General features: G+C 44.4%; 1 protein-coding gene across 3 annotated transcripts in view; it reads left to right on the forward strand.

The window, feature by feature from the left end:
* Nucleotides 1-21,847, forward strand: part of FEZ1 (fasciculation and elongation protein zeta 1) — a 70,351-nt gene that overhangs the window by 38,919 nt on the left and 9,585 nt on the right. Inside the window, exons 4-7 of one of the 3 annotated variants that reach the window (XM_040431108.1) lie at nucleotides 5,963-6,049; nucleotides 11,370-11,535; nucleotides 14,873-15,147; nucleotides 18,860-18,940. In XM_040431108.1, coding sequence (XP_040287042.1) covers nucleotides 5,963-6,049; nucleotides 11,370-11,535; nucleotides 14,873-15,147; nucleotides 18,860-18,940 — 609 coding nt within the window. The remainder of the gene's footprint in view (nucleotides 1-5,962; nucleotides 6,050-11,369; nucleotides 11,536-14,872; nucleotides 15,148-18,859; nucleotides 18,941-21,847) is intronic. The other 2 variants (XM_040431109.1, XM_040431110.1) reach the window with 2 other exon arrangements.

Genomic DNA, 21,847 nt, shown 5'->3' on the forward strand with positions numbered 1-21,847 from the left:
GTGGTGTTGCCTATCTACATTTCATCTATAACAAGCATTTGTTTTTGCCTCTTAATAGTCACCTGTCAGCTCAGCAGCTGGTCCCTCATACTCTTCCACACTGACAGGGAGGGGGAGGGGCTGCTTTAGCAGCTAAGGCCTCTTTCACACTTGCGTTGTTGGGATCCGGCATGCACTTCCGTTGCCGGAGGTGCCTGCCGGATCCGTAACAACGCAAGTGTACTGAAAGCATTTGAAGACGGAACCGTCTTCCAAATGCTTTCAGTGTTACTATGGCACCCAGGACGCTATTAAAGTCCTGGTTGCCATAGTAGGAGCGGGGAGCAGGGGAGCGGTATACTTACAGTCCGTGCGGCTCCCCGGGCGCTCCAGAATGACGTCAGAGCGCCCCATGCGCATGGATGACGTGATCCATGTGATCACGTGATCCATGCGCTTGGGGCGCCCTGACGTCACTCTGGAGCGCCCGGGGAGCCGCACGGACGGTAAGTATGCTGCTCCCCTGCTCCCCGCTACACTTACCATGGCTGTCAGGACTTTAGCGTCCCGGCAGCCATGGTAACTATTCAGAAAAAGCTAAACGTCGGGTCCGGCAATGCGCCGAAACGACGTTTAGCTTAAGGCCGGATCCGGATCAATGCCTTTCAATGGGCATTGATCCCGGATCCGGCCTTGCGGCAAGTCTTCAGGATTTTTGGCCGGAGCAAAAAGCGCAGCATGCTGCGGTATTTTCTCCGGCCAAAAAACGTTCCGTACCGGAACTGAAGACATCCTGATGCATCCTGAACGGATTACTCTCCATTCAGAATGCATTAGGATAATCCTGATCAGTATTCTTCCGGCATAGAGTCCCGACGACGGAACTCTATGCCGGAAGACAATAACGCAAGTGTGAAAGAGCCCTAATTTCTCTGGTTTGGTACCAGCTAGAGATATTTGTATTGTTTGAAAGCTGACAATCCAAGCTTTCAGACAATACCAGAATGACAGCAATATGTCCATATGTCCAGTACAGAGGAAGATATCACTGATAGAAATTGGGATGGTGTGAATACAGCTAAAAGTTAAAATAAAAGCAGATTTTACCCGTGATTATTCCTGACTCGATTTCTAACAGTAATTTCTCCTTTGTTGCTTGGACTTTAGCTGTCATTCTGGCCTTGTATGAAAGCTTTTAAACAAGACCAGTTGCATGTTTCTAGCTGCTACCATTCAGGAGATATCACCACGTAAAGCAGCCCTCCCCCCTCCACTTTCTGCCAGAGTACAGGCACACAGGGCTTAGCTCCTCCTCCCAGTGCTCTCCCCAGCACTCAGGGCTGTGCTCCTCCTCCCAGTGCTCTTCCCAGCACTCAGGGCTGAGCTCCTCCTCCCAGTGCTCTCCCCAGCACTCAGGGCTGAGCTCCTCCTCCCCATTCATCTCCTCAGCACTCTGGGCTATGCTCCTCCTCCCAGTGCTCTTCCCAGCACTCAGGGCTGAGCTCCTCCTCCCAGTGCTCTTCCCAGCACTCAGGGCTGTACTCCTCCTCCCAGTGCTCTCCCCAGCACTCAGAACTGTGCTCCTCCTCCCAGTGCTCTCCCTAGCATTCAGGGCTGAGCTCCTCCTAGTGCTCTCCCCAGCACTCAGGGCTGTGCTCCTCCTCCCCATTCATCTCCTCAGCACTCTGGGCTATGCTCCTCCTCCCAGTGCTCTTCCCAGCACTCAGGGCTGAGCTCCTCCTCCCAGTGCTCTTCCCAGCACTCAGGGCTGAGCTCCTCCTCCCAGTGCTCTCCCCAGCACTCAGGGCTGAGCTCCTCCTCCCCATTCATCTCCTCAGCACTCTGGGCTATGCTCCTCCTCCCAATGCTCTTCCCAGCACTCAGGGCTGAGCTCCTCCTCCCAGTGCTCTCCCCAGCACTCAGGGCTGTGCTCCTCCTCCCAGTGCTCTTCCCAGCACTCAGGGCTGAGCTCCTCCTCCCAGTGCTCTCCCCAGCACTCAGGGCTGAGCTCCTCCTCCCCATTCATCTCCTCAGCACTCTGGGCCATGCTCCTCCTCCCAGTGCTCTTCCCAGCACTCAGGGCTGAGCTCCTCCTCCCAGTGCTCTCCCCAGCACTCAGGGCTGAGCTCCTCCTCCCCATTCATCTCCTCAGCACTCTGGGCTATGCTCCTCCTCCCAGTGCTCTTCCCAGCACTCAGGGCTGAGCTCCTCCTCCCAGTGCTCTTCCCAGCACTCAGGGCTGTGCTCCTCCTCCCAGTGCTCTCCCCAGCACTCAGAACTGTGCTCCTCCTCCCAGTGCTCTCCCTAGCATTCAGGGCTGAGCTCCTCCTAGTGCTCTCCCCAGCACTCAGGGCTGTGCTCCTCCTCCCCATTCATCTCCTCAGCACTCTGGGCTATGCTCCTCCTCCCAGTGCTCTTCCCAGCACTCAGGGCTGAGCTCCTCCTCCCAGTGCTCTTCCCAGCACTCAGGGTTGAGCTCCTCCTCCCAGTGCTCTCCCCAGCACTCAGGGCTGTGCTCCTCCTCCCAGTGCTCTCCCCAGCACTCAGGGCTGAGCTCCTCCTCCCAGTGCTTTCCCCAGCACTCAGGGCTGAGCTCCTCCTCCCAGTGCTCTTCCCAGCACTCAGGGTTGAGCTCCTCCTCCCAGTGCTCTCCCCAGCACTCAGGGCTGTGCTCCTCCTCCCAGTGCTCTCCCCAGCACTCAGGGCTGAGCTCCTCCTCCCAGTGCTTTCCCCAGCACTCAGGGCTGAGCTCCTCCTCCCAGTGCTTTCCCCAGCACTCAGGGCTGAGCTCCTCCTCCCAGTGCTTTCCCCAGCACTCAGGGCTGAGCTCCTCCTCCCAGTGCTTTCCCCAGCACTCAGGGCTGAGCTCCTCCTCCCAGTGCTCTCCCTGTCTCTTTATAATACAGAGGAGACTGCCTGCCCATGACAACGCTGTGAAAAGAGGCTGCAGAATAGGAAAGTAGCATACATTTGTGAGAGTTATCATAGGGTAAAACTAAAAATGATGACATTTTAAAGCACAAAAGCATTTATACAGCAGGGTGTACTATATACAGTGGGGGAAATAATTATTTGACCCCTCACTGATTTTGTAAGTTTGTCCAATGACAAAGAAATGAAAAGTCTCAGAACAGTATCATTTCAATGGTAGGTTTATTGTAACAGTGGCAGATAGCACATCAAAAGGAAAATCGAAAAAATAACTTTAAATAAAAGATAGCAACTGATTTGCATTTCATTGAGTGAAATAAGTATTTGAACCCCTACCAACCATTAAGAGTTCTGGCTCCCACAGAATGGTTAGACACTTCTACTCAATTAGTCACCCTCATTAAGGACACCTGTCTTAACTAGTCACCTGTATAAAAGACACCTGTCCACAGAATCAATCAATCAAGCAGACTCCAAACTCTCCAACATGGGAAAGACCAAAGAGCTGTCCAAGGATGTCAGAGACAAAATTGTAGACCTGCACAAGGCTGGAATGGGCTACAAAACCATTAGCAAGAAGCTGGGAGAGAAGGTGACAACTGTTGGTGCGATTGTTCGAAAATGGAAGGAGCACAAAATGACCATCAATCGACCTCGCTCTGGGGCTCCACGCAAGATCTCACCTCGTGGGGTGTCAATGGTTCTGAGAAAGGTGAAAAAGCATCCTAGAACTACACGGGAGGAGTTAGTTAATGACCTCAAATTAGCAGGGACCACAGTCACCAAGAAAACCATTGGAAACACATTACACCGCAATGGATTAAAATCCTGCAGGGCTCGCAAGGTCCCCCTGCTCAGGAAGGCACATGTGCAGGCCCGTCTGAAGTTTGCCAATGAACACCTGAATGATTCAGAGAGTGACTGGGAGAAGGTGCTGTGGTCTGATGAGACCAAAATAGAGCTCTTTGGCATTAACTCAACTCGCTGTGTTTGGAGGAAGAAAAATGCTGCCTATGACCCCCAAAACACCGTCCCCACCGTCAAGCATGGGGGTGGAAACATTTTGCTTTGGGGGTGTTTTTCTGCTAAGGGCACAGGACAACTTATTCGCATAAACGGGAAAATGGACGGAGCCATGTATCGTGAAATCCTGAGCGACAACCTCCTTCCCTCTGCCAGGAAACTGAAAATGGGTCGTGGATGGGTGTTCCAGCACGACAATGACCCAAAACATACAGCAAAGGCAACAAAGGAGTGGCTCAAGAAGAAGCACATTAAGGTCATGGAGTGGCCTAGTCAGTCTCCGGACCTTAATCCAATCGAAAACCTATGGAGGGAGCTCAAGCTCAGAGTTGCACAGAGACAGCCTCGAAACCTTAGGGATTTAGAGATGATCTGCAAAGAGGAGTGGACCAACATTCCTCCTAAAATGTGCGCAAACTTGGTCATCAATTACAAGAAACGTTTGACCTCTGTGCTTGCAAACAAGGGTTTTTCCACCAAGTATTAAGTCTTTTTTTGTTAGAGGGTTCAAATACTTATTTCACTCAATGAAATGCAAATCAGTTGCTATCTTTTATTTAAAGTTATTTTTTCGATTTTCCTTTTGATGTGCTATCTGCCACTGTTACAATAAACCTACCATTGAAATGATACTGTTCTGAGACTTTTCATTTCTTTGTCATTGGACAAACTTACAAAATCAGTGAGGGGTCAAATAATTATTTCCCCCACTGTATACCATTAGGGTATAAAAAATGAAACGGCAGTTACACTTTATAAACTGGGTAGAGGGACCAGGCTATGGGAAAAGCAATTGCAGAACATGTGTTAGTATTTCATGTCTTCTCTACCTGTACAAATACTCTACAATCTCATAAATTTTTCGAGAACTGACAGAGAAGCTATCCAAATAATAAATAAAGTTATACTTTCTGTCCTCAAGCCCTTCTGTTCCAGCACTGCCACTCTGTCCTCCCTGCCGGAATTTGTATTCCTGATTGCAGGGGCGCCGTACATGACCACAGCCAGTCACTTGCCTTAGGGGTCCTGTGCCACTTGCTATTAAGGCGAGTGAATTGGCTGCAGCGGTCACCTTCGGTATATAGACACAGCATTGCTGCAGCACGTGGCTGTACCCTAAAGATGTGCCAAATGTATCACAGGGGCTCAAGCTGGTTGATAAGTTTGGTGCCTAACTAGACACTTCATAACTTTTATTGGTTGGCTTACCTTGAGACAGAAATTCATGTTAAAATGTTGGCACAAATTGTCCCATCTTTGGATACACCCCCTTTCACTAAGCAACCGCTATTTCTACTAAGCTGCGCAGTAGATTATTCTTTTTGGCGCATTATATCTAAGGGTACGGCCACACATAGTGAATTTTCTGCAGTTTATTGGATGTGGATTTCTCTCTGTGTATTTCAAATGGTGAAGCTGACAGTGAATATCTACAGCCTATTGACTTGCTGCAGATTTAAAATCGTCACCACAGGTCTGTGCAGGCTACGGATTTTTTTTTTTCTCAGCTTGTGGAGGAGATTTCTAAAAATCTCTTCTTCTTTGCTGATACTGTAAAACCCTGCAGAATTGCTGCACTCAAATCATACCGTTGCATTTCTATACAATCCCAAGTCTTCAGAGCTGTTCCTCGCAGATGCTCTCGCTGCTGTCTTCTTATTATTATTATAATGAATGGCTTTGGCCCCGCGGGGGTCACACACAGAAGATTTTTCTCAGCCATAGCTGCTAGAAACATTTTCTTTTTACTAAAGAAAGCTCAGGCAACACTTCACTCCACAGAGGTCTGTCATCTGTCTTCTACTTGTCACACGTCTGCTGATTGGGTATTACGCAGGGCATTTCTGGGGGCATCAGCCAACAAACGCTTTGATGCACTTACCTTATATTCAGTGCACAGCAGCTGATTGGAAATGGGATGTTGGTCACCCTCAATATCTGTAACGTTGCTGCTGGCAGACAGAGAAGCGCAGTAATAGTCACTGATTCATGTGACCCAACTTAATAAAACCTGTCCATCTGCTTCCAGTTCCATGAGAAAGAGGAGGAAGAACTGAATGAGAAGAGTGAGAATGATTCTGGTATTAATGAGGACCCCCTGTTAACCGCTGACCAGGTAAATGGACGGGAAGTAACATGTGAACATCACTGAGATACAAGGAGGTTATGATAGCTCCAGAAGTCGCTATGGGGCTGCTAAGGATTTATATTTAAAAAAAAAATAATAAAAAAATTACTATACTTTAAAAAATACGGAATATGTGCCAAACAAATGATTTCTGGCCTGGTGATAATGTCAGTACTTAATGCAAGGTCAGGTTAGGTGACCGGCAGGTAATTTTTTAATAATATTCCATTTTGGGATTATTTTTATTCCAGATTAATCGATTTTGTATACACTTGTATATTTTATGCAGTGATGATTTGTATACTGAATGTGTGGAAATAATGTAGGCTTCTGTGTTAGTCAAGTCGGTGCCCTGTCAAGTCTTGATCCCAAGGTTAAACATGCTGAATATTGATAGCCAATATTTGCCAGAGAAGTTGTCAGACCTAAATGGGATCCAGTTACAAGAATCAAAGTCGGTGCACAGTCAGTGCAGGATGTGATACTATAGAGGTCATTACTAGGGGCAGTCCAGGCAGCATGCTGAAGGTAGGGGCTGGGTTGGTGCTGTGACCCTCATCTCAGCTCTTAAGCTCCCTGCTTAATTAGAGACGAATTGGAGAAGGAGAACAGACCATGACAGCTATTGATGGCCACCACAGAGGCAGGGCCAGCGTCAGCACCCGGGAAAGCAGGGCAAGTGCCGATCCCTGAAAGGATATAGTTACAGCAGGTTGACATGAAGCTCTATAGCTTAGTGGTTAATGTTCTTGACTTTAATGTAGAAGGCTGTGAGTTTGAATCCCAGCAGAATCATCGAATAAATAGAGGCTAAATAAAACAATTTGTTGGGAAAGGTGGCAACCCTAACAGAACCCGTGACCCCCATAACTTTTTTTTATAGTTATGTCTATGGAGAAGTGTGGGGGCTCATTTGAGAGAAATCAGTCTTTTTTTGAGAATACCATTTTGGGGTGTGTATGACTTGATCACTTTTTAGTCAATTTTCTTGGGAGATAAAGTGATGAAAAAACGGCAAATCAGACTTTTTTTTTTTCTGTTACATCCTTCACCATATGGGCTAATTTTTCAAAAAATATTTGAATAGTATGGGTGTTTTCGCATGCGACGATGCCCATAATGTTATTTTTTTTTGTTTATTTTTATTTTGGGGAAAGTGGGGTGATTTAGCTTTTTAATTTTTTTTTTATATTTTAAAATCTTTTTTTTTTTAACTTTTCATCAGATTGCAACTTATACAGAATAATGGGAATTGCTCCATTATTCTGTATATAAATCACTATAGCACAATTTAGTGCTGCCACCTCGTGGCCTGAACTGGGATATACTAATAATGAGCCTAGTACAGGCTGTGGCTCATTTTTAGAACAGGGTGCGCTTCCGTTTTTTAACACTCTCAGATGCCGTGGTGACATTTGACAAATGCCACAAGGGGGCCCACTAAGATTTATCGCCCTGCACAGAGGAACAGCTTTTGGGGCAATATATTATGTTGTATTTGGTTCTGCTGGGGCAGTATTTTGGAGTGCACTATGGTAAAGGTACAGACCCCGCATACTTGTGTTGCTCCCCCCCCCCCCCCCTCTGTCAATTTGGACTCACCCACAACATAGGGTCAGGTGTAATGCAGAGTCAGCAAATGGAGTAGTAAAAAATTTCACCAGGCACTGACAGCTGCACAGGGTTGATTCAAATAGAGCCGCAAGCTTGCTGATTGGTCACACACCGTAAGCTTCCTAATTTGCATGCTGGCCAATATTTCTGACTGGCCAACCATCTGGACCCTTGTATTGGAGAGCAGGTACATATGTTCTCTGTTCTCTCAGTAACAGCCAGTATAAGTTGCTTCTATGCTGCTCAGGGAAGGATCAGAGCCTGTACAGTAGTAATATACAGCAGACCTCCAAAGACTGCTTCTGAGGGTTGACTTGTGACAATGCAATTACCATTTCTCTTCACTGCTTCAGAGTCAATGTTACAATTATTATGCATCTGCAGGAGGACTATCTGGAGATTATATGTATGGCTGCTAGAGAGGAAGGAGACTGACCGGGCAACTTAGTGGCAACTATATTTTAGCTGCCAGAGGGAGAAGGAGACTAACTGGAGGTGATGTGAAGCATGGGGGAGGCAAAGCTATATAGAGCAAATACATGCAAGTGGTTTCGGGAGTTGTAGGTAGAAAACAGAGACACTGACCACCCTGACACTGGCCAGCAGCCTGCCCACCATAGCACACACTAGCAATGGTCCAGATGGGGACACAGAAAAGGAAAGAAAGTTAAAAATAGCAAATAATATTATTTGGGGACTTTTTATATGAATAGTGAGAGAACCTCTTTAAGGGATCAGTTACTCGTCTGTAGACTGGTGGCTGTTGCCTGTATGGGGATATCAATGAATATAATAGAAATGGCTGGAACTGCACCAGCTTTTATCTATTGTTAGTGAGTGTTGCTTAATCTTATATATTTATTACATGCTGGGGAATCTTGATTGGTCAGGTCTACACGCCTCTGAAGCTGTAAATGTGCCTGGCATGTTGATGAACACAAGGACATTAGGGGGTACTCAGGTGACTGAAGACGTCAGTACTCAGCAGGGATTTTTCTTCTCTGAGGCCCCCCACCCCCTCGAGAAGGTGCAAGACGGAGATTGCTGCTATGGAAACCAATCAGTCAGAGCCTTCATATCATCCTGTGTTCACCCACCAGCTGTAGATGTGCCGAGTATGTCTGTAGTGAGGACAATACAGAATATATTCCACACCAGCCTTATACCTGAAGGTTTCCGTATGGACCAGATGCTAAGAATAATGTCACTAACCATCATCTTACATCTTCTACGTTATATGCAGATATTTGTTTTATGTCCTGAGCTAATGTCAGTCTCTGCGTTCATATTCCAGAAATGCTCCATATTCTATTCTTGTCTGTATTGGTAGCAACCTATAGAACTAATCTAAATAGTATCTACATCTGTATCATTTACCCTTCTTTGTATCTCTAATATGGTAGAAAATACTAAACACTGGTCTTAAATATCAATATGAGAACGCAATAGATGAAGCCTACTCGTCTATGTTCCTGTATTCACATGTGTATTACAATGTGGTCTTATGATGAGGCCTTACTTTACCATTTGTTCTATAGCAGGATCTTCAATACCGGGAAGACTGTCTGTGGGCTGCTCTTCTGGGTTTCTTAGTGGGCATCGGCCCGTCTCTTTGATTTCTATAATGCCTTATGTATAGGACCACTCCTGTTATGCCCACCCATCCTGGCACAAAAAGTCCTAAGGAGCTCAGTGCGTCACTGTATGGACAGCTTGGTTTGACCCCCTAATGGAAAGTTTAACTTCGCCTCCTTCTCTAATACTGCTGTTCCGCTCATTGGGCCATGTCCTCTTCTTGCAGCTGGCTCCTGTGGACCTCTGTGACTTCTTGAGTCAAGGAGTGAGCCAGTGATTTACTGTCTGTGAGTCCACTCAATATACTCGTTGAACAAGTTCTTGCCATTGCACATCTGATTAGTATACTTCTCCAGGGGCTGATATTACTGCTGTAAGGACTGACATGATTTCGGTACTAGGGGAGATACTATACTAGATGCTACAATATGGCACTGGATGCTGGTATGACACATGCTTGGGCTTTGCTTTTCACCATCTGCCGTATTGCAGCTCCTTCTCCCTAATACTTTATATTATATTTAGTACATTATAATACATAGTACTCTTAGGGGGATACATGCATTAAACAGTAAAATGCTCGCTCACTGCGGATAATGATTGTGCAGTTCATATGCAAAGATAGTATTGATATATATTAACTGATTGTGTGCAGCTTGACTAAACAATCCTTCTCAATCATATATTTGACTGGTGGGTTGGGAGTAGGCCTCAGGCACAGTAAACAGGGTTGTGGCAGGGTGAAAAGTCTGTGTTTTAGAGGGTGGGATATGCATCAGAAGCATAGGCTCAAGAATGTTGTACAGTAAACATATCATGGCTGAAAGATGTCTTCATGGCGGTCTGGACGAGATGGAGAGGAAGAGGAAAAGAGAATGAGTTCCCCTGTGAGCCACTGGACATACAGTAATTGTTTATTTTGCCTCTATATTCAGTACTGTATTTACTTGTATCACCTGTCGTGTGATTGCAGCCTGCAGTGCGCCTGTGTAGATTGGTATCTGACCTCTATGGTGGTCATTGTATGGCAGTATTATTCGTTTTATTCCCTGACTGATAAAACACTTCTCCCTCATCATATTAGGAGTTTTTGCGTTCCAATTTTATGCTCAACCTTATATTGATGCAGTGGCTTAGGATACTTTCACACTAGCGTTATTCTTTTCCGGCATTGAGTTCCGTCCTAGGGGCTCAATACCGGAAAAGAACTGATCAGTTTTATCCCCATGCATTCTGAATGGACAGCAATCCGTTGAGGATGCATCAGGATGTCTTCAGTTCAGTCTTTTTTACTTTTCAGGACGGAGATAATACCGCAGTATGCTGCAGTTTTATCTCCGTCCAAAATTCCGGAACACTTGCAAAACGGATCAGGCATTGTGGTCTGCGCATGCTCAGACAGCAAAAAAAGGTGGGGAAAAAAATGCCGGATCCACTTTTCCGCATGACACCAGAGAGACGGATCCGGCATTTCAATGCATTTGTCAGGCGCATCAGGATCCTGATCCGTCTGACAAATGCCATCAGTTTGCATACGTTTTGACGGATCGGGCAGGCAGTTCCGGCGACGGAACTGCCTGCCGGAATCCTCTGCCGCAAGTGTGAAAGTACCCTTACTTATTTAAGGTGGCAGTGAGGGACACAACTACAAGATGCAAATTTGCTACAGTATTGTGCGTCTGTATTTTTCCACAATAAAGGGGATGGGGGGGGGGGGCGATATTGTATGTGGTGTGGCGGAGTTTGTGTGCCAGGGCTGCTTTTTTAGTTCCAGGCTGAACTTGTTCTGTAGTGCACTGCTGTGTATAATAGATCATTTTATTGAGGTTCTGTTCACACTAGTCTCATGACTTCCATTTGTGTGTGTCACTTTTTTTTTTTTTTGTTACTGTGTGTAATAGTGCAGTTCTGATATTCTGCACATCAGAGGGAACAGAACCTAAGCTCCAGTGTAAACAGAGCCTTAGATTTCTATGAAGCTGAAGATTTACTGTATTGCTCTCAGTGCAGAGAATATTATATATATGTAAAGGACTTTTTTCTTGCAGAAGATTTTATATGAGACATCATGGTATGCAGCCCAATATCTCAATAAATAATGTTGGTTTTCTCTCTGCAGGTGATTGAGGAGATTGAGGAGATGATGCAAAACTCTCCAGACCCTGAGGAAGAACTGGATGAAGAGGATAATGACCTTGAAGAGATTTCATCTCGTTCTGACACTGTTCTCCTCCAGGAAATGCAGGCCCTGAGTCAGAACTTCAATAATAACTGGACAGTGGAGGGTAAGGGCCTGTCTACAGTATACCCCCAATATCTCCAAGTCATACTGCGCCTCATGTAGCCGACAGGCTCACAATTGCAATTTTTTCTAATTTATTATGGATCTTATTAATTTCTATAGGACTTAAACAACTGTGCAAGTGTTATTCTCCATCAGATCCATCATGATTTTTTTCACATGATCACTTTTTATCATTGAGTACACTGGGTTACAGACTGATAAACTGATTCAAGATGATAATTTGCCATAAGTTGAACCCATCCTTAGTAAAATACATGCTTTATGTAGCACCTGAGTGTAAACCTTTAACATTTTCCTATTGTACTCAGACATAACCGGTATTTATAGAGCGGAAATGTATATTCCTGGTGCCCCCTGGTGGCCAACCATAGAAAGTCACAACAAATACAAAACAACAAAAGGCTGCAAAACTATTAGAAAAAGACATACAAGAAATTCAAAACCAAAACAGTTCGTGAAAGGTGACGTGGATCTCTCCTCTTGCCTGAATCACTAGCAGATAAAAGATGTAACTAATCAATGTATGTGAAAGTTTTGCACAGTGGTGGAGCAGCTTTCTCCTGTTAAGTTATCTATATAGTGAGCTCCATCTGATTTCATGGCTGTGGTTAAACTACACTAAACTATGAACCTGTCAAAAAAGCACTTTCTAATGCACTTACCTTTTCAAAGAAACTGGTCATATGTCTTGCTTCTTCAAAAAATCTTGACTTCTGACAAAATCATCTTCTTACTCCTGAAGCTTTCCATTACTGGAATGGATGTGCACATCATTTCCAGGGACATCATAGCGGTGATGTGGTAGACAGGGCTGTAACCATGTGGATGAAGTCTTTTCCTCATCTGTTGGCGCATAAAGGTGGATATTGTCCAGAGGATTACTGCCTTGTCCATTGCACCGCTCCTTTGTTGGTCCTGGAAAACCTCTTCAGAGTATAAAAATTCACTGGTAATCTAGATTTGTATGAGAATTTTCACATTCAACATGTACCACATTTCCTAAGGGGGTTATAATTTGGAGAGTATTTGAGTGTGCTTGTAGATCATAGTCTAACAGCATGCAATGTCAACCAGCTGCTTCTAAGGCCTCTTGCACACAAACGTTTTTTTTTTTTCCGTTTACATCCCATTTTTTGCATTCCGTATATATTTTAATGGATCCGCAAAAAAAATGGAAGGTACTCCGTATGCCTTCCGTTTCTGTATTTCCATTTTTCCTTTCCGTTTAAAGATAGAACATATCCTATTATTTTCCGCATAACAGACAAGGATAGTACTGTTCTATCAGGGGCCAGCTGTTCCGTTCCGCAAAAAAACAGAATGCACATGGACTTCATCCATATTTTTTGCGGATCCGTTTTTTTTTTGCGGACCGCAAAATACTGAAAAAGACATACGGTCGTGTGCAAGAGGCCTAAGGCAAGCAGAATGCTGTCTTGTATTTAAAAGGGTGTGGACTCTCTAAATCGGGAAGTAATATTAACACTTAGCAAAGCTTTGGTGTGGTCTGGTTCTGGAATTTGCAGTTCAGTTCTGGGCACCAGTTCATAGAATGAATGTCTTAGACCTGGAGAAAGTGCAAAGAAGAGCAACTAAACTGATAAGGGACATGGAGCGTCTTAGTTATGAGGAAAGATCAAAATAAAAAGTATTTAGTTTTGTCAAGAGACATCTAAGGGAGGGATATGATTTACCTATATAAATATAAAAAAGGCCATGCAAAAAATATGGTGAAAAGCTGTTCCATGTAAAAATACCTAAAAGACAATGGGCGCTGCCTCCATATGGAGAAGAAAAAGTTCAGTCTCCAGAGGCGTTAAGGCTTCTTCACCATAAGGCCTCTTTCACACGGGCGTTGCGAGAAAATTTGCGGGTGCGTTACGGGAACACCCTCGATTTTTCCGCGCGAGTGCAAAACATTGTAATGCGTTTTGAACTCGCGTGAGAAAAATAACGCATGTTTGATACACAAACCCGAACTTCTTCACAGAAGTCCGGGCTTGGGTTAGGTGTTCTGTAGATTGTATTATTTCCCCTTATAACATAGTTATAAGGGAAAATAATAGCATTCTGGATACAGAATGCATAGTAAAATAACGCTGGAGGGGTTAAAAAAATAAATAAATAATTTAACTCACCTTAGTCCACTTGATCGCGATGCCCGGCATCTCCTTCTGTCTCCTTTACTGAACAGGACCTGTGGTGAGCATTCATTACAGGTCAAGGACCTGTGGTGACGTCACTCCGGTCATCACATGATCCATCACCATGGTAAAAGATCATGTGATGGATCATGTGATGACCGGAGTGACGTCACCACAGGTCCTTGACCTGTAATGAATGCTCACCACAGGTCCTGTTCAGTAAAGGAGACAGAAGGAGATGCCGGGCATCGCGATCAAGTGGACTAAGGTGAGTTAAATTATTTTTTTATTTTTTTTAACCCCTCCAGCGCTATTTTACCATGCATTCTGTATTCAGAATGCTATTATTTTCCCTTATAACCATGTTATAAGGGAAAATAATAATGATCGGGTCTCCATCCCGATCGTCTCCTAGCAACCGTGCGTGAAAATCGCACCGCATCCGCACTTGCTTGCGATTTTCACTCAACCCCATTCACTTCTATGGGGCCTGCGTTGCGTGAAAAACGCAGAATATAGAGCATGCTGCGATTTTCACATAACGCACAAGTGATGCAGGAAAATCACCGCTCATGTGAACAGCCCCATAGAAATGAATGGGTCGGTATTCAGTGCGGGTGCAATGCATTCAACTCACGCATCGCATCCGCGCGGAATACTCGCCCGTGTGAAAGGGGCCTAAGAGACGTGAATCTGTGGAATAGTCACCTCAGGACGTGTGCTATATTCATTGCAACAAACCTTCAAAAAGGGATTGTATAGTAGAGTGTTTCAGTTTTCCTTCTTTCACCTCAGGACGCACAGTAGAAACAATTTATGGCTTCAAAAAAAGGCTTAGATGCTTTCTTAAAACAGAACATTAGCGCTTAGAATTCTGGTTTTCCACTTCCCTCCCATTCCTAGCTGTACCTGATGGACAAATGTTTTTTCAGCCATATTTCCTATGTAACTATGTAAAAATGGTGAATGTTCTGAGGTATAATTCTCATAAAACAGAGATAGCAGTGGTAGAACTACATACAACAGAATGATGGCACATAGATGGCAGTGAACCCAAATCTTTAATTCAACCTAGTACACAGCCAGATTAGAAGAGGCAATTGTTTTGTTTCTGCAGTTATTTCAGATACTGTAGAATAACGTTTCTTGTGTATCCACATGGGTCACATACAGCAGGTGTGGAGCACTTGAGCATTGAGGAGCTGACGCAGTTACTAGAGCGAGTGGAGCACGCAATCTGTGACTATTCTGAAGAGCTGGTTCAGCATCTTGCTCGACGGGATGAGTTGGAGTTTGAAAAGGAAGTCAAGAATTCCTTCATCACTGCTCTCCTGGAGGTCCAGAACAAGCAGAAGGAACACAGAGAGCTGGTGAAGAAGAGGAGGAAAGAGAAGGGCCTCAGTCTGCAGAGCACCCGCACCGAGAGAAATGGCCAGATGCCCATGAAGGTACCAGAGTAACATAGTAGGGTGAGGCGCTAAAATAAATACTTTATTGATAATTAATTAAAACTAGGGGTGATACAAAAATCCTCAATGTCGTCTAACTCAGACAGGTAGTAGAATCAGGAGCTGCAGGATATATGGAGGACTTTAAATTAGATAGGTCATATGTATCCAAAAGAACCAAAACAGCTGGGTAAGCAAACCCAGATGAATGAAACACCTCTCCGCCACTCTAAACTGATTAAAACGAAACAGTAACCACAAGAAGAACACTTTTGTTATCATTTAGTTATTGGTGCACTGTTTACACCATATAGATAACCGCATGCTCGTGGTAAACCTATAGCTTAGGGGGAGTGAAAGGCATGTATCTAAATGCTGCTCAAAGTGGGTAGATGTAGAGATGCCCACCTTAGCAACCATCATGTGCTGCGTGTAGTACACGATGAGAGGGCGCAACAAACCTATGATTTATGGTAGCGGAATGCCCTCTTATAGATAAACACTGCCCCTCAGCTATCTAGGCTACTTAATTACAAAAAATACTCAGCTGGCTAAAATCCCTACATCAGCATCTAGCTCAACGCATTTCTTCACTCTAGTGATTCATCAGGAGCTTAGCTAAGGTTCGTAGTGACTGACTGCAGAACTGAGAGAAGCTCTGCCCTGTGTCCAGCACTAGGATGGCCGTACCGGCCGCCTGAACCGCCTTATTTGAAAGAGGGAGCACCGCCCCTAGGTGGAGATCATAGCGGCGTGCTGGCCAATCCGATGGGGAGGGGGCGGAGTAAGTCCATGTGTAACCTCTTCCCTCGCCGGCCGGCTGCATCGGATGTACCGCTGATCTATAGTAATGTACAGGGATAATATAAGGCAGACCTTGTACCCACTACTGGGGGAACATACCGGTAAGTAGCCAGGCATAACCGCATATACAAAGCCCGGCTAGCACTAGCCATTGAGAATGATGTCTTGATTAGTCCTGAAAGTGGACATCAGCATAAATCATAAGCGATGCCTGGTATCCGCATACAAACAGCATATTGAACTATTAATGGTATTTGGTCAAGGAGCCAATATACCTACATGCCAAACGATAATATCAATATACTAAGAGGCTATAGATCTTAAAAAGGCCCAAAAGTTTTGTATGCAGGAAGACTCAGATTGATATAAAATATAGTAATAAGAGTGCCACCATGTCATGGGGACTAACAGTAGTGTAAAATACGCCCCAACTTGCAAGCACAAATCGGCACAACTACAAATATGACCAACATAGATGTAAATGCATCTGCAGGAACCACACATGATAACTATCAAAAGAGTTAATGCAAACTTTATTCAGCAGAAAGATAGGGTGTGCAGTAAATACTGTGTGTAGAAGCCACAATAGATTGGAGGACAGCTATAAGTAGGCCGGTATAAACCTCTTTTGAAAAAAAATGGAGCACCTGAGACAGCCTTCACTCAATGTCAGGATTTGTAATAGACCCTCAACCAGCAAAAAAGGCTAAATAAAGCTGGCATATGAGATGTGATCATTAAGCCCACAAGGGCGCACTGTCCCCAATCTGAAGATCCATTGGGCTGCCTTTTGTAAGACACGTTGATCCAGATTGCCCCCACGTGGAGAGGGTCTTACCATCTCTATGCCCTGGAATAAAATGGCCCCAAGGTCCCCTAAATGGTTTGAGTTGATATGGCGGGCTATGGGCGTATCCGCTTTTTTCCGTACATCATTTAAATGCTCCCCAATCCTCCGACAGAATTCTCGAATGGCCTTGCCTACATATTGTAGACCAGACCTGGAGGACTTACAGTTGATAAAACTCTTTATCGTGTACGATTTGGAGGTAGTGGTGCTAGTAAAGGTACGTCCTAAAAAGTACCCTTCAGAGGATTCTCTAGCCAGGTAGATGGACGTGGGGTCTGGAAAAAGCTATGAACTAGCCGATACAAATCCTGACATTGAGTGAAGGTGGTCTCAGGTGCTCCATTTTTTCAAAAGAGGTCATATACCGGCCTACTTATAGCTGTCCTCCAATCTATTATGGAACCTACACACAGTATTTACTGCACACCCTATCTTTCTGCTGAATAAAGTTTGCATCAACTCCTTTGATGGTTATCATGTGTGGTTCCTGCAGATGCATTTACACCTATGTCGGTCATGGACCATTCAAGACATCATTCTCAATGGCTAGTGCTAGCCGGGCTTTGTATATGCTGTTATGCATGGCTACTTCCCGGTATGTTCCCCCAGTAGTGGGTACAAGGTCTGCCTTATATTATCCCTGTACATTACTGTAGATCAGCGGTACATCCGATGCGGCCGGCCGGCGAGGGGAGAGGTTACACATGGACTTATTCCGCTCCCTACCCACCGGATTGGCCAGCATGCCGCTATGATCTCCACCTAGGGGCGGTGCTCCCTCTTTCAAATAAGGGTACTTTCACACTTGCGGCAGAGGATTCCGGAAGGCAGTTCTGTTGCCGAAACTGCCTGCCGGATCCGTCAAAACGTATGCAAACTGATGGCATTTGTCAGACGGATCAGGATCCTGATCCGTATGACAAATGCATTGAAATGCCGGTTCCGTCCCTCTGGTGTCATCCGGATAAACGGATCCGGCATTTATTTATTTTTTTTACATTTTTTGCGGTCTGAGCATGCGCAGATCGCAATGCCGGATCTGTTTTACCTGAACACTCGGGGCATTAATCTATTTCAATGGGAAAAAATGATCAGTTCTTTTCCGGTATTGAGCCCCTAGGACGGAACTCAATGCCTGAAAAGAATAACGCTAGTGTGAAAGTACCCTAAGGCGGTTCAGGCGGCCGGTACGGCCATCCTAGTGCTGGACACGCTGCCACAGGGCAGCGCTTCTCTCAGTTCTGCAGTCAGTCACTACGAACCTTAGCTAAGCTCCTGATGAATCATTAGAGTAAAGAAACGCGTCGAGCTAGATGCTGATGTATAGATTTTAGCCAGCTGAGTATTTTTTGTAAAGTAGCCTATATAGCTGAGGGGCAGTGTTTATCTATAAGAGGGCATTCCGCTACCATAAATTATAGGTTTGTTGCGCCCTCTTATCGTGTACTACACGCAGCACATGATGGTTGCCTAAGGTGGGCAGCTATACTTCTACCCACTTTGAGCAGCATTTAGATACATGCCTTTCACTACCCCTAAGCTATAGGTTTACCACGAGCACGCGGTTATCTACGGTATATAGTGTGAACAATGCACCAATAACTAATTGATAACAAGTAGAAGTGTTCTTCTTGTGGTTACTGTTTTGTTTTAATCAGTTTAGAGTGGTGGAGAGGTGTTTCATTCATCTGGGTTTGCTTACCCAGCTGTTTTGGTTCTTTTGGATACATATGACCTATCTATTCAAAGTCCTCCATGTATCCTGCAGCACCTGATTCTACTACCTGTCTGAGTTAGACGAGATTGAGGATTTTTGTATCACCCCTAATTTTAATTAATTATCAATAAAGAATTTATTTTAGCTCCTCACCCTACAGTGTTTTTCTAAATATTGAGACGTATACCCTTGTTTACCGATTAGTCCGGGAAGTTACTAGAGTAACATACAGCACAGCAACTGCTAAAGATGCACATATCTAGTTTCTGTGGATGGTAATTCATACTGCTGATATCCCTCTTCATTGTACACATTGTGATAAAAGTTCTGCTCCTCTGCAGCGCTTCAGCATGGAAGGGATCTCCAATATTCTTCAGACTGGAATCAGACAAACATTTGGTAATTCAGGGAATGAGAAGCAGGTGAGTGCTCAGTGGTGTAATACTAAAAAGTCGGCGGGCAACAATCTGTGTACTCAAATGGAGCCACACAGAGACGAAAGGGACAAGTCCACTCAGTCCCAAATTCATACTAAAACCGCACTTGTCACCAGGCAGTCACATTTGGATAAATGAAGCAGCGGGGGTTTTTAGGCCTCTCACCACTACCCGGACTTATAGGGGTCTCCTCTTTCAGTCACAAGCATTTTATTTCTTGTTTCACAGTAGCGTGCAGGACGCCCACATTTCTTATAATTCAGCTCCATATACACACAGGCGGTGAGATGCCACACCAAATGTTTAACCAGATCTTCAAATGATGTGACTTAGGCTACATTCACACGACAGAAAACACTCAGTCAATGGGTGTATTTACACATCCGTTTTTTTTAACAGACCGTGAATAAATGTCCTGTTTTGTCCATTTTCATGGCCCAAGAGCCCCTATAGAATTGCAGTGGGCTGTTTTTATGGCACCAGTGAAAAACTAGTAGTGAAAAACAGACAGTTTGAATGTAGCCTTAGAAGAAATGGAGAAATATAGTATAAGACTGTGAGGATAGCAATATGTTTTATTCATCATACAAAGGTAATTTAAAAGAAATGTATGATCATAAAAATCAGAGCACTATTCATCCAGCCCAGTCATGCCCCGGAAGAAGCTTAATGCGGGCAAAACCCTGGGATGGGCTGGATGTATAGCGTGGGGTAAGCTGTGAGGAGGCCTCGGCACAGCTTCTTCAAACAGCTGATCGCTCGGAATACTGGGAGTAAGTTCCCTGCCGATAATCTATTCTCTGGATAGGTCATCAGCGTCAAATTCCCGGATAACCCCTTTAATACTTTCGCCCCTTTATGTTTTGCTGTGCATTTCTGGCTGTTTTTATTTTTCGATTGGAGAATGTGCAGCATCAAAATGTAGCTAATTTTATAGCATTCAAGTAGCAGCATACTGTATGGGTTTACTCGTTCACATCAGAGTTGTGTTTTCCATTAGAGCTCTTTCACATGAGCGGATGCCGTGCGGGTAATCCGCTGCGTGAAAGAATGCCAAACCTGGCTCCAGACAGCAGAGACATGATTGATAATGCTCCGTGCCTCTCTGTGACCTTTTTACTACAAAATCACGGTGACAACTTTATCTCACTGTGATTTTGTAGTAAAAAGATCACAGAGAAGCACGGAGCATTATTAATCATGTTAATGCTCCGTGTCTCTGCTGTCCGGAGCAGGGCTTGACACTCTTTCGTGCAGCGGATTCCAGGCACGGCATCCGCTCGTGTGAAAGAGCCCTTATTCCTGTTCCTTAAATGGTCACTTTTACACAAATGTGCATAAATAAATAGTACAATTGACAACAAGAAACATAGTAATATGTCTAATGAGAGAAATGTCTCACTTCCCAATCTCTCCTTTCCCCCCTCTAATCTAATTGCTCTTCACTTTGATAAATGTCTTAAACCCGTCTAGTACGGGAGTAGCTCACAGAGGGATCATATTACACAAGTGCAAAAAAGAGAGGGGTTGGGGGAGTAGTGAGCAGGAGCTGAATGAGACACACACAGACATGCAGACTTTGCTGGATCTACATGGGCTGAGATATTAACTTTCTATCTGCTTTATTCACAACCATACAGGTCAGTACCTCTGTGTAATGTCCTCCATGATCCTGGGGCTGCTTCTGAGTAAGGGAGGGTTAGGAAGCAGATTCTCATGTATACACATTATATTACTGATTAGGTATGCTTTAAGCGGAACAGAAAAACCTCCCCTTTAAAGGGAACCTGTCGTGACATTTTCCATATGTAACTTATGATATGGTGCTGTAGGTAACACCCCAGAAAAATCATTGCTGTGTCTTTTAAAGCTCAGCCTCTGCATTTTGATGTACATCCACTTTGAAAGTACTCTTACCCTTCTCCTCTGGTGTATGCAGGTCAGCTTATTGTGAGAGGAGATGGTAAAGAGTATTTATGGTGCACACAGAATTTCTGACGCCCCTGCATGTCAGCGGGATGTCAATCACAGTGACATGTGCGGGCTTGCGGAGGTGACTACATGACTCAGGCAGTGGAAAAAGACACCGCGATGACTCTATGATCCGCATTTACATATGGAAAGGTACATTTTCAAAGTGGATTTACATCAAGATGCAGAGACTGAGCTTTAAAAGACACAGCAATGATCTCGCTGTGGTGTCACCAACAGCACTGTATCATTAGTGACATATGGCAAATGTGATGACAGTTTCCCCTTAGTCGCCATTTGTTTGACTCTGTTACTTTGGGCATCAGTTATGCTCAATTTGTGTCATTTCCATCAGGTGTCCATTATTTTTGATGGGAGAAAAAGGACTGTCAGCTACGTGTTTTTTTCCCATGAAAACGATTGGAAATATGACAGAAAGGTGCATTCAATTCATTTAACAGATCCTTTGTCACATTTTTCTGTTCCTTTGATGGAATAGAAATGCAGAAAACATAAAGCTTCTGTGAAAAAGCCCTAGAATGCTTGTTAAAAACACCATGAATTTCAACCGTTTTAAATGGTGTTTTTTGGGGGGGAATTTCTGAGGGTTTGTGAAACCTAAAGATAAAAAATTTAGCCAAAAACAGTTTTCATTTTTTTGTACCATAATATAGATTTCTGTAGGGGTTCTGGGAACAATTCCTATAAAATAAAAAAAAGGGAAGAAAACAAAATGGCACCATCAATTATGGCAAAAACCATTAACTCTCAGTACTTTAGCACTGCCAGCTTTAGCCAGCTCCAGAAATCCGTCCTAGAGGTTTCCAGTACCTTTTACTGAGACTGAAAAGCCACATAGTAAATTGTAAGTTGGACGGAGCAGTGAAATAGTGAATATGCTACTCAGAGCAGTAAGGCAGA

This window comes from Bufo bufo, chromosome 1 (assembly GCF_905171765.1).
Source record: "Bufo bufo chromosome 1, aBufBuf1.1, whole genome shotgun sequence".
In the NCBI taxonomy this organism is placed as follows: Eukaryota; Metazoa; Chordata; class Amphibia; order Anura; family Bufonidae; genus Bufo; species Bufo bufo.